Source organism: Oncorhynchus keta, chromosome 2 (assembly GCF_023373465.1).
Source record: "Oncorhynchus keta strain PuntledgeMale-10-30-2019 chromosome 2, Oket_V2, whole genome shotgun sequence".
NCBI classification, from domain to species: domain Eukaryota; kingdom Metazoa; phylum Chordata; class Actinopteri; order Salmoniformes; family Salmonidae; genus Oncorhynchus; species Oncorhynchus keta.
Window position 1 is genome coordinate 20,126,396 of NC_068422.1, and position 14,125 is coordinate 20,140,520.

The window sequence follows — 14,125 nt, forward strand, 5'->3', positions numbered from 1 at the left end:
TTCGACATGTAGGTGACTGAATTTTCGGTTAGTTTCGGTAGCCAAATGCATAGTAACAAAACGGAACGTTGTGTCCTACACAACAATCTTTCAGGAAAAACTGGACATCTGCTATGTAACTGAGAGTCTCCTCATTGAAACATCTGAAGTTCTTCAAAGGTAAATTATTTTATTTGATCCCTTTGCTGGTTTTTGTGAATATGTTGCGTGCTAAATGCTAACGCTAAATGCTAAGCTAGCTATCACCACTGTTACACAAATTATTGATTTTCTCTGGTTCTAAAGCATATTTTGAAAATCTGAGATGACAGGATTGTTAAGAAAATGATAAGCTTGAGAGCAGGCATATTTATTTCATTTCATTTGCGATTTTTAGAAATCGCTAACGCTGCGTTATGGTAATGAGCTTGAGGCTGTAGTAACGCGACCGCATGCGGGATGGGGCGGACTATGAGGTTTTAATGAATAGCATTCTTACATAGGTATTCCTCTTGTCGAGATGGGATAGGGCAGTGTGCAGTGCGATGGCATCGTCTGTGGATCTATTGGGGCAGTAAGAACATATAAGTGGGTCTAGGGCAGGGATGGGCAACTCCAGTCCTCGAGGGCCTGATTTGGTGTCACACTTTTTCTCTATCTCTAGCAAACACAGCTAATTCATCAAATTGCATTCTAAATTGAAGATCATGATTAGTTTATTATTGGAGTCGGGTGTGTTACCTGGAGCTGGGGCAAAACTGTGACACCAATCAGGCCCTTGAGGACTGGAATTGCCCATCCCTGACCTAGGGTATCAGGTAAGTTAGAGGTGATATAATCCTTAATTAGCCTCTCAAAGCACTTCATGGTGACAGAAGTGATTGCTACGGGGAGATAGTAATTTAGTTCAGTTACCTTTGCTTTCTTGGGTACAGGAACAATTGTGGACATCTTGAAAGCAAGTGGGGACAGCAGATTGGGATAGGGAGATTGAATATGTCCGTAAACACTCCAGCCAGCTGGTCTGCGTATGCTCTGAGGACGCGGCTAGGGATGCTGTCTGAGCCAGCAGCCTTGTGAGGGTTAACATGCTTAATGTGTTTGAGCCAATCCGTTGTGTTGTGACAAGGTAGGGGTGGTATCCAGAAGATAGTCCTATTTGGTAAAATACCAAGTCCATATAAAGAACCCCGGGACCACCCATACGTAGAATGTATGCACACATGACTGTAAGTCGCTTTGGATAAAAGCGTCTGCTAAATGGCATATATTATTATTATTATTAAGAACAGCTCAAATAAGCAAAAAGAAACGACAGTCCATCATTACTTTAAGACATGAAGGTCAGTCAATTCCCAAAATGTCAAGAACTTTGAAGGTTTCTTCAAGTGCAGTTGCAAAAACCATCAAGTGCTGTGATGAAACTGGCTCTCATGAGGACCGCCACAGGAAAGGAAGACCCAGAGTTACCTCTACTGCAGAGGATAAGTTCATTGGCGTTACCAGCCTTAGAAATTGCAGCTCAAATAAATGCTTCACAGAGTTCAAGTAACGGACACATCTCAACATCAACTGTTCAGAGGAGACTGTGTGAACAGGCTTTCAAGGTCGATTTGCTGCAAAGAAACCACTACTAAAGGACACCAATAAGAAGAAGAGACTTGCTTGGGCCAAGAAACATGAGCAATGGACATTAGACCAGTGGAAATCTGTCTGTCCTTTGATCTGATGAGTTCAAATCTGACATTTTTGGTTCCAACCGAAAATCTTTATGAGATGCAAAGTTGGTGAACGGATGATCTCTGCATGTGTGGTTCCCACCGTGAAGCATGGAGGAGGTGGTGTGATGGTGCTTTGCTGGTGACACTGTCAGTGATTTATTTAGAATTCAAAGCACACTTAACCAGCATGGCTACCACAGCATTCTGAGGCAATACACCATCCCATCTGGTTTGCGCTTAGTGGGACGATCATTTGTTTTTCAACAGGACAATGATCCAAAACACACCTCCAGGCTGTGTAAGGGCTATCTGACCAAGGAGAGTGATGGAGTGCTGTATCAGATGACCTGGCCTCCACAATCATCTGACCTCAACCCAATTGAGATTGTTTGGGATGAGTTGGACCACAGAGTGAAGGAAAAGCAGCCAACAAGGGCTCAGCATATGTGGGAACTCCTTCAAGACTGTTGGAAAAGCATTCCTCATGAAGCTAGTTGAGAGAATGCCAAGAGTGTGCAAAGCTGTCATCAAGGCAAATGGTGGCTACTTTGAAGAATCTCAAATATAAAATATATTTTGATTTGTTTAACACTTTATATGTGTTATTTCATAGTTAGCAGACAAGATTTGCTTAGAATTCCGTGGCATTATTTTATAGTATGAAGAATACAAGTGAACCAAGCTGAATAAAATATACTGTAGACACCTTAGGAAAGCCACAGAAAAGGGAATCTGGTTGATATCCCTTTCAATGGTCAATAGGGATGCATAGGAACATAGAGCTTTCAAAATAAGAGTCACTTCCTGATTGGATTGTTCTCAGGCTTTCGCCTGAAATATCAGTTCTGTTATACTCACAGACAATATTTTTTTACAGTTTTGGAGTGTTTTCCATCCTGATCTGTCAATTACATGCATATTCTAGCATCTTGTCCTGAGAAATAGGCCGTTTACTTTGGGAACGTTATTTCCAAAAATAAAAGTAGTGCCCCCCTAGCTTCAAGAGGTTAAAGGTCTTACGTCGGCCACGGTGAAGGAGAGCCCACAGTTCTTGGTAGTGGGCAGTGTCGGTGGCACTGTGTTATCCACGAAGTGGGCGAAGGTGTTTAGCTTGTCCGGGAGCAAGACGTCGTTGTGCGCTACGTGGCTGGTTTTCCCTTTCTAGTCCGTGATTGTCTGTAGACCCTGACACATACGTCTCTGTACTGACATTTTGCCTGTTTGTCTTATGTAGGGAATAACTACAGTGTTTCTATTCAGCCATATTCCCATTCACCTTGCCATAGTTAAATGTGGTGGTTTTCCCTTTCAGTTTTGCAAGGTTTGGGATAGGTTTAAAACATTACTTTCGGGCACTCATTACAAAGGGTTAAGAAAAGGGTTAAGGTTTGGGATAGGTTTAAAACATTACTTTCGGGTACTCATTACAAAGGGTTAAGGTTTGGGATAGGGATAAAACCAAAAATTAAAAAACAGTGTCCACTACTGGGATCAAACATGTAAGATAGTGATCCAGAGTCATGGGATTACGCCCATCCACAACCCTTGTCTACTGGATGGTAATAGTGCTCACTGTTGCCCCTAGTGGCCAGTTTGGAAGGCATTTCCCGATGTCCTCAGGACATGGACAGTCGTCCAATTTCGACCTCAATCTTGAATGACCTAGCTGACAGAATAGCTGGTGGTGTTAATTTAATTAAGGTTCGTCATTAGAGCTGCAGCCCACAAACCTGCTGTGTGCTTCAAGACTCAAGAATACCCACTCAATCACTGATGCAACACACTGTTACAGAGGTTCGTACACAAACACAGGCACTCACACAAAGCTCTTCAAAGCTTCATAATCAAAAACACAATTAGTGATGATGAGCAACAATTGATGCCTGTGGCACTCGATTAGCTGAATGTTTCTCAACACCAATAGGGCTGAAAAACCATAGCAGCTCTATGTAGATGTAGGATCTTCATTTCAGCCACTTTGTTACAGCAGGAAAATAATCCTGCAGCAGCAGGAAATGTGAATTATTATGTGAAATATAATGACTGGAAAAATCTTGTAGGGGTTGATACATTTTTCATTAGGGCAAACCAAGTCTGTCATTTTAAAGTGGAAATGACAAACTTTAGTAGAATCCCCTTTAAACCTTGAATACTCTTCAAGTTTGCATTTCCTGCTGTGCAGGAACCTTATCAATGATCAAAATAGATCCTACATTTGTTGCTGTACCATGGTAATAGCACAGTAACATCTTAGTAACAGTGACCCACCTGTTGGGCCATTAGTGCAGCCAGCTCGGGGGGTACAGGCAGAGGCTTGGCCCCGGGGATTGGGTCAGAGATGAGCAGGTTGCCCTTGGAGCCGTGGTGAGTGTGGGAGCCGGACGCCAGGGTACCCCCTGTAGAGGTCATCTGCTGAGCCAGGAGCATGGCACGGTCAGGCAGCTTGGTAGGGTCAGCACACGCCTGCTGCCATGCTGGGATCTTTTGGGCTAGAAGGTCCTTACCCTGGAGAAGAGTGGTAAATAAAAACAAAGGGAGAGAAAGGTGAGACAGGTGAAAGGTGAGACATTGTGTCAGGGTGAGATAGTTGAATATAGAGATGTTCTGGTGATGGAAGAGGTGTGATTAACAAGGTGTTCCTTTGAACCCACTCAAAAGGTAAGTGATGTGAGGTATGTCTATTTAAGGAGATTTATCAGAAGACTATAGGGTTATAAAGATCAGGAGAAACTGTTAAACAAATCGTTATACTGTGAAAGGTTCACTGATTGAGAACATAACTACATTATCACATCCCAGAGAGAAAGAGAGAGAGAGAGGAGAGAGAGCGAGAAAGAGAGCGAAAGAGCGAGAGAGAGGGAGGGAGAAAAAGAAGAGAGAGATAGAGAGAGAGAGCTTCACCTCACACCCTCTGCCATATCACCAAACCAAGACATCTTTCTTTCTCGGCTCTGACAGCTCTTCTACGGTATCTATTGGCTGTGGAGCTGAAGCAGCCGTTTCAGCACAAAGCTGTCCCCCAGCAGCCTCCCAGGATTATAACACTCAAGGCAGCCTGCGACACCATCTGTAGCCTCTAGGCCTTTCCTCCAGCTCTCTCCTCAACTCTGGGTTTCCTGCTCTAGCTTAACTCTGATCAGTTTTATCCCCACATCCACTCGTTAAAGCTTTCTGAGTTTAACACAGGCTGTAGTACTCAGCAGGATTGCCAGATTTCTCCATAAACTTAAACACTCTTAGAACCCTGTTTTCTTTGGCTGTCCCCTTGGAGAACCCTTTTGGGTTCCATGTTGAACCATATGTTGAAAATGTTCTACATGGAACCCAAAAGAGTTCTAACTTGAACCAAAATGATTCTACCTAGAACCAAAAAGGGTTCTTGAAAAGGGTTCTCCTATGAGGACAGCAAAAGAACACATTTAGGTTCTAAATAGCACATTGAGTGTGCCCATTGATACCAAATACCAATTACATTTGTTTGACTGTCAGACAGTATTTATCCAAGTGACATATCTCCCGAGTGGCGCAGTGGTCTAATGCACTGCATCTCAGTGCTAGAGGTGTCACTACAGACCCTGGTTCAATTCCAGGCTGTATCACAAATGGCCGTGATTGGGAGTCCCATAGGGCGGTGCACATTTGGCCCAGCGTCATCTGGGTTAGGGCTTGGCCGGTGTAGGCTGTCATTGTAAATAAGAATTTGTTCTGAACTGACTTGTCTAGTTAAATAAAGGTTCAATTTAAAAAATATATCCTTAAATCTTTGTTACTATTTTTCTCTCTGTCCATAGCGTACATAAATATGTCTACCCTTGTTGTCTTCCTTATCGCATTCTGTGTACGAATCAGAGTGCTCGTCCTTGGTCTCTCTCTGTTGGTGGACCGGATAGCGGTGCCAGAAGGTGACTAAGCTCCCAGTTGGCAGTATTGCCTAGGTAATGTACCGTGTCTTGTGTGCGTGGTAGTGTGGCCTGTGGAGCACCTTGCCAGAGAGATGATATAAACTCCACTGGCAGATGGTCTGCCTCTTCATCTTTCATCTCAATACATTTCTTCAACCTGCTCGTTTCGGTTCCCCTGCTCCTACTCATTCACCTTCATTATGGCTGTCTTATACATGGAGGGCACGACCATACCATATTAAGTTGCAGCGTTCTACAGAGTGGACTAGAGAGAGAGAGAGAGGGAGAGAGAGCAAGAGAGAGAGAAAGAGAGAGATAGAGAGAGAGAGGGAGAACCTGTCTGAAGAGTGGGTCCTCTCTCACCCACTCGTCCTATGTGACTCACACAATACGCCCTCAATCGTTCTCTCTTTGTCTCCCTACAACTTCTTTTCATATACAATCTCTCGTTCTCCATATTTCCCTTTTCACAGAGTCTTTCGAAATCGCTTCTAAACTAATTCTCTCTCCCCCTCATTTCTTTCTCTCTATTCCTCTTTCCCTTGGTCTCAAACTCTCTCTCTCTCTGCTCTCTTTCCCTTGGTCTCAAACTCTCTCTCTCTCTATTCCTCTTTCCCTTGATCTCAAACTCTCTCTCTCCTCTCTTTCCCTTGATCTCAAACTCTCTCTCTCTCTGCTCTCTTTCCCTTGATCTCAAACTCTCTCTCTCTCTGCTCTCTTTCCCTTGATCTCAAACTCTCTCTCTCTGCTCTCTTCCCCTTAATCTCTCTCTCTCTCTCTCTCTCTCTCTCTCTCTCTCTCTCTCTCTCTCTCTCTCTCTCTCTCTCTCTCTCTCTCTCTCTCTCTCTCTCTCTCTCTCTCTCTCTCTCTCTCTCTCTCTCTCTCTCTCTCTCTCTCTCTCTCTCTCTCTCTCCTCTCTCTCTCTCTCTCTCCCCCATTCCCTTCATATCCTCTCCTCCTCTCGCTTTCCACTGCTCAGTCTTTCAGCATTCTCTCACCCCCCTTCCCCTCCTCTTCTCCTCACTCCTCCTGCTCTCCTCCACCTCCCACTGCTCAGTGTCTCAGCTCCCTTCACCCCCCTTCCCCTCCTCACCTTTCTTCTCCTCCACCTCTCCTCCTCTCTCATCCCACTGCTCAGTCTATCAGCTCCCCTCATCCCCTCCTCTCCTCCTCGCTCCCATTCCCTCTTCTCGTTTCTTATCTTCCCCCACCTCTCTCAGTGCACTGCTCAGCCACTGCTCAGTCACTAGATAGCACCTTCTAGACAGTGTAGGGTGGAAAAATGTCAGTGCTCCCTGCCTATTCCCTTCGGATCTTAACCAGGAGAGTTTCCAACCCTAGGTACAGAAACGGTTGACACGTAGATGAAAAGGGAAAAGTCAGACTTTGCTCACTTTGCTGTGGTACGAGCTGCTGTTCTTGGCCACGGCACACTGTCTATCCACCAGGAAACAGTACCTCCTCCTCTCCTCTGACAGTGCATTCTTGTAGCCCTCTGCTGTGTAGTGGTCCAGGTCACTCTGCTTGCTGCTGATGGTCTCAACATACTGAGGAGAGAGAGAGAGGAAGGGAGGATCATGGGGACGGGATGAGCAGAAGCCATAAGGATAGCATATCATCTTGACACCGATCTAAGGTCAGTTTTGTGTGTGTGTGTTTGTCTCAATGGTTACGGTTAGTATTGTCTTATTTCCTAGACACAGTATGTACTTAGGAGCAACATTTGTGTCTGTTTGAATCTTCCCATCTAAAAGAATTCAAGATGTGTGGACCTAGAATAAGGTGTCAGCAGCTAAACCAGTGGGGACAATGTTGACAGAGAATAGCACATAAACATTCTATATATTCTGATTCACTGCTAAACAATGAATGGTACACAATGGAGCACTAATTCCCCAGTGGTACACAATGGAGCACTAATTCCCCAGTGGTACACGATGGAGCACTAATTCCCCAGTGGTACACAATGGAGCACTAATTCCCCAGTGGTACACAATGGAGCACTAATTCACTAGTGGTACACAACGGAGCACTAATTCCCGAGTGGTACACAACGGAGCACTAATTCCCGAGTGGTACACAATGGATCACTAACTCCCCAGTGGTACACAATGGAGCACTAACTCCCCAGTGGTACACAATGGAGCACTAATTCCATAGTGGTACACAATGGAGCACTAATTCCCTAGAGGTACACAATGGAGCACTAATTCCATAGTGGTACACAATGGAGCACTAACTCCCTAGGGGTACACAATGGAGCACTAATTCCCTAGTGGTACACAATGGAGCACTAATTCCCTGCCTGATTAGAACAAAATGGCCAATACATTAAAGTCATTAGTCATTAAAGCAATAAGGCCTGAGGGAGTGTGGTATATGGCCTATATAACACGGATAAGGGCTGTTCTTACCCATGACGCAATGTGGAGTGCCTGGATACAGCCCATAGCCCTGGTAAATTGGCAATATTTCACAAACCCCAGAGGTGCCTTATTGCTATTATAAACTGGTTACCAACGTAATTGGAGAGGTAAAAAGAAATGTTTTGTCATACCCGTGGTATATGATCTGGTATACCACGACTTTCAGTCAATTAGCATTCAAGGCTCAACTCACCTAGTTTATAATGTAGCATTAGTCGCTAATGATGTTAATGACACAGAGCCCAGCCTAAGACAAGAACAAATTGAGTTCATCCTTTGTTACCATAGAGGTACAATTAGACTCGTCCTGAAAACTTATCCACACAGTAGTCATCAACAACCAGACAAAGGCATAACAACAAAAACCTTGTTGAATACTTGACTAAAATATTCCACAAAAACACTCGTGGGGCTTGATCCTCTAAGTTCACATCAGGGAGACACAAACACGCCACACATAAACGCATGCGCATCATATACCCACAAACACGCACACATACACAGGGGTCGCAGATAGAAATGTCAGCCCCATTACAGAACTCATTAAGGCAATGTGAGCAGGTGTTTACTGAAAATTCACAGCTTCCCATTTACCGCTCCCCACACTGCTACCCTGGAGCTTTCTGTTTCCCTTTCATCTCTCTGTCCCTCCCCGTCTCCCTCCGCCCCTCAGAGTGATGCACAGTCAGAGATGCTGTATGATACCTGCATGAAGATACTATCCACTTCAAAGTGTTTCTTTTCTGAGAATGTTACACAATGTGATCCCTCCCTCCCACATTGTTACACAATGTGATCCCTCCCTCCCACATTGTTACACAATATGATCCCTCCCTCCCACATTCTTACACAATATGATCCCTCCCTCCCACATTGTTACACAATATGATCCCTCCCTCCCACAATGTTACACAATATGATCCCTCCCTCCCACATTCTTACACAATATGATCCCTCCCTCCCACATTGTTACACAATATGATCCCTCCCTCCCACAATGTTACACAATATGATCCCTCCCTCCCACAATGTTACACAATAGGATCCCTCCCTCCCACAATGTTACACAATGTGATCCCTCCCTCCCACAATGTTACACAATGTGATCCCTCCCTCCCACATTGTTACACAATATGATCCCTCCCTCCCACAATGTTACACAATAGGATCCCTCCCTCCCACAATGTTACACAATGTGATCCCTCCCTCCCACATTGTTACACAATATGATCCCTCCCTCCCACATTGTTACACAATATGATCCCTCCCTCCCACAATGTTACACAATATGATCCCTCCCTCCCACATTGTTACACAATAGGATCCATCCCTCCCACATTGTTACACAATATGATCCCTCCCTCCCACATTGTTACACAATATGATCCCTCCCTCCCACATTGTCACACAATAGGATCCATCCCTCCCACATTGTTACACAATAGGATCCATCCCTCCCACATTGTTACACAATAGGATCCCTCCCTCCCACATTGTGACACAATATGATCCCTCCCTCCCACATTGTTACACAATAGGATCCCTCCCTCCCACATTGTTACACAATAGGATCCATCCCTCCCACATTGTCAAGCAATAGGATCCCTCCCTCCCACATTGTTACACAATAGGATCCATCCCTCCCACATTGTTACACAATAGGACCCATCCCTCCCATATTGTTACACAATAGGATCCCTCCCTCCTACATTGTTACACAATAGGATCCATCCCTCCCACATTGTTACACAATAGGATCCCTCCCTCCTACATTGTTACACAATAGGATCCATCCCTCCCACATTGTTACACAATAGGACCCATCCCTCCCACATTGTTACACAATAGGATCCCTCCCTCCTACATTGTTACACAATAGGATCCATCCCTCCCACATTGTTACACAATAGGATCCATCCCTCCCACATTGTTACACAATATGATCCCTCCCTCCCACATTGTGACACAATATGATCCCTCCCTCCCACATTGTTACACAACAGGATCCCTCCCTCCCACATTGTTACACAATATGATCCCTCCCTCCCACATTGTGACACAATATGATCCCTCCCTCCCACATTGTTACACAACAGGATCCCTCCCTCCCACATTGTTACACAATATGATCCCTCCCTCCCACATTGTGACACAATATGATCCCTCCCTCCCACATTGTGACACAATATGATCCCTCCCTCCCACATTGTTACACAATATGATCCCTCCCTCCCACATTGTGACACAATATGATCCCTCCCTCCCACATTGTTACACAATAGGACCCATCCCTCCCACATTGTTACACAATAGGATCCCTCCCTCCTACATTGTTACACAATAGGACCCATCCCTCCCACATTGTTACACAATAGGATCCCTCCCTCCCACATTGTTACACAATAGGATCCATCCCTCCCACATTGTTACACAATATGATCCCTCCCTCCCACAATGTTACACAATAGGATCCCTCCCTCCCACAATGTTACACAATATGATCCCTCCCTTCCACAATGTTACACAATAGGATCCCTCCCTCCCACAATGTTACACAATGTGATCCCTCCCTCCCACATTGTTACACAATATGATCCCTCCCTCCCACATTGTTACACAATATGATCCCTCCCTCCCACAATGTTACACAATATGATCCCTCCCTCCCACAATGTTACACAATAGGATCCCTCCCTCCCACAATGTTACACAATGTGATCCCTCCCTCCCACAATGTTACACAATGTGATCCCTCCCTCCCACATTGTTACACAATATGATCCCTCCCTCCCACAATGTTACACAATAGGATCCCTCCCTCCCACAATGTTACACAATGTGATCCCTCCCTCCCACATTGTTACACAATATGATCCCTCCCTCCCACATTGTTACACAATATGATCCCTCCCTCCCACAATGTTACACAATATGATCCCTCCCTCCCACATTGTTACACAATAGGATCCATCCCTCCCACATTGTTACACAATATGATCCCTCCCTCCCACATTGTTACACAATATGATCCCTCCCTCCCACATTGTTACACAATATGATCCCTCCCTCCCACATTGTTACACAATATGATCCCTCCCTCCCACATTGTTACACAATATGATCCCTCCCTCCCACATTGTTACACAATATGATCCTCCCTCCCACATTGTTACACAATATGATCCCTCCCTCCCACATTGTTACACAATATGATCCCTCCCTCCCACATTGTTACACAATATGATCCCTCCCTCCCACATTGTTACACAATGTGATCCCTCCCTCCCACATTGTTACACAATATGATCCCTCCCTCCCACATTGTTACACAATATGATCCCTCCCTCCCACATTGTTACACAATAGGATCCTTCCCTCCCACATTGTTACACAATAGGATCCCTCCCTCCCACATTGTTACACAACAGGATCCCTCCCTCCCACATTGTTACACAATATGATCCCTCCCTCCCACATTGTGACACAATATGATCCCTCCCTCCCACATTGTTACACAACAGGATCCCTCCCTCCCACATTGTTACACAATATGATCCCTCCCTCCCACATTGTGACACAATATGATCCCTCCCTCCCACATTGTTACACAACAGGATCCATCCCTCCCACATTGTTACACAATATGATCCCTCCCTCCCACATTGTGACACAATATGATCCCTCCCTCCCACATTGTTACACAATAGGACCCATCCCTCCCACATTGTTACACAATAGGATCCCTCCCTCCTACATTGTTACACAATAGGACCCATCCCTCCCACATTGTTACACAATAGGATCCCTCCCTCCCACATTGTTACACAATAGGATCCATCCCTCCCACATTGTTACACAATATGATCCCTCCCTCCCACAATGTTACACAATAGGATCCCTCCCTCCCACAATGTTACACAATATGATCCCTCCCTTCCACAATGTTACACAATAGGATCCCTCCCTCCCACAATGTTACACAATGTGATCCCTCCCTCCCACATTGTTACACAATATGATCCCTCCCTCCCACATTGTTACACAATATGATCCCTCCCTCCCACAATGTTACACAATATGATCCCTCCCTCCCACAATGTTACACAATAGGATCCCTCCCTCCCACAATGTTACACAATGTGATCCCTCCCTCCCACAATGTTACACAATGTGATCCCTCCCTCCCACATTGTTACACAATATGATCCCTCCCTCCCACAATGTTACACAATAGGATCCCTCCCTCCCACAATGTTACACAATGTGATCCCTCCCTCCCACATTGTTACACAATATGATCCCTCCCTCCCACATTGTTACACAATATGATCCCTCCCTCCCACAATGTTACACAATATGATCCCTCCCTCCCACATTGTTACACAATAGGATCCATCCCTCCCACATTGTTACACAATATGATCCCTCCCTCCCACATTGTTACACAATATGATCCCTCCCTCCCACATTGTTACACAATATGATCCCTCCCTCCCACATTGTTACACAATATGATCCCTCCCTCCCACATTGTTACACAATATGATCCCTCCCTCCCACATTGTTACACAATATGATCCCTCCCTCCCACATTGTTACACAATATGATCCCTCCCTCCCACATTGTTACACAATATGATCCCTCCCTCCCACATTGTTACACAATATGATCCCTCCCACATTGTTACACAATATGATCCCTCCCTCCCACATTGTTACACAATGTGATCCCTCCCTCCCACATTGTTACACAATATGATCCCTCCCTCCCACATTGTTACACAATATGATCCCTCCCTCCCACATTGTTACACAATAGGATCCTTCCCTCCCACATTGTTACACAATAGGATCCCTCCCTCCCACATTGTTACACAATAGGATCCCTCCCTCCCACATTGTTACACAATATGATCCCTCCCTCCTACATTGTTACACAATATGATCCCTCCCTCCCACATTGTTACACAATATGATCCCTCCCTCCCACATTGTTACACAATATGATCCCTCCCACATTGTTACACAATATGATCCCTCCCTCCCACATTGTTACACAATATGATCCCTCCCTCCCACATTGTTACACAATATGATCCCTCCCTCCCACATTGTTACACAATAGGATCCCTCCCTCCCACATTTTTACATTACAGGATCCCTCCCTCCCACATTGCTACACAATAGGATCCCTCCCTCCCACATTGTTACACAATAGGATCCATCCCTCCCACATTGTTACACAATAGGATCCCTCCCTCCCACATTGTTACACAATATGATCCCTCCCTCCCACATTGTTACACAATATGATCCCTCCCTCCCACATTGTTACACAATATGATCCCTCCCTCCCACATTGTTACACAATAGGATCCATCCCTCCCACATTGTTACACAATAGGATCCATCCCTCCCACATTGTTACACAATAGGATCCATCCCTCCTACATTGTTACACAATAGGATCCATCCCTCCCACATTGTTACACAATAGGATCCATCCCTCCCACATTGTTACACAATAGGATCCCTCCCTCCCACATTGTTACACAATAGGATCCCTCCCTCCCACATTGTTACACAATAGGATCCCTCCCTCCCACATTGTTACACAATATGATCCCCCCTCCCACATTGTTACACAATATGATCCCTCCCTCCCACATTGTTACACAATATGATCCCTCCCTCCCACATTGTTACACAATATGATCCCTCCCTCCCACATTGTTACACAACAGGATCCCTCCCTCCCACATTGTTACACAATATGATCCCTCCCTCCCACATTGTTACACAATAGGATCCCTCCCTCCCACATTGTTACACAATATGATCCCTCCCTCCCACATTGTTACACAATAGGATCCCTCCCTCCCACATTGTTACACAATAGGATCCCTCCCTCCCACAGTGTTACACAATAGGATCCCTCCCTCCCACATTGTTACACAATAGGATCCCTCACTCCCACATTGTTACACAATAGGATCCCTCCCTCCCACATTGTTACACAATATGATCCCTCCCTCCCACATTGTTACACAATAGGATGCCTCCCTCCCACATTGTTACACAATAGGATCCCTCCCTC

The 14,125-nt window shown here is 45.2% G+C and overlaps 1 protein-coding gene across 4 annotated transcripts in view; it reads right to left on the minus strand.

Moving 5' to 3' along the window:
- The window catches only part of LOC118397586 (brain-specific angiogenesis inhibitor 1-associated protein 2-like), a 185,008-nt gene that overhangs the window by 31,126 nt on the left and 139,757 nt on the right, over window positions 1-14,125 (minus strand). For all 4 annotated transcript variants that reach the window (XM_035792544.2, XM_035792523.2, XM_052473438.1 and 1 more), the window contains 2 exons: window positions 6,997-7,149; window positions 3,969-4,205 (listed from right to left, as the gene is read on the minus strand). In XM_035792544.2, the coding sequence (XP_035648437.1) occupies window positions 3,969-4,205; window positions 6,997-7,149 (390 nt within the window). The remainder of the gene's footprint in view (window positions 1-3,968; window positions 4,206-6,996; window positions 7,150-14,125) is intronic.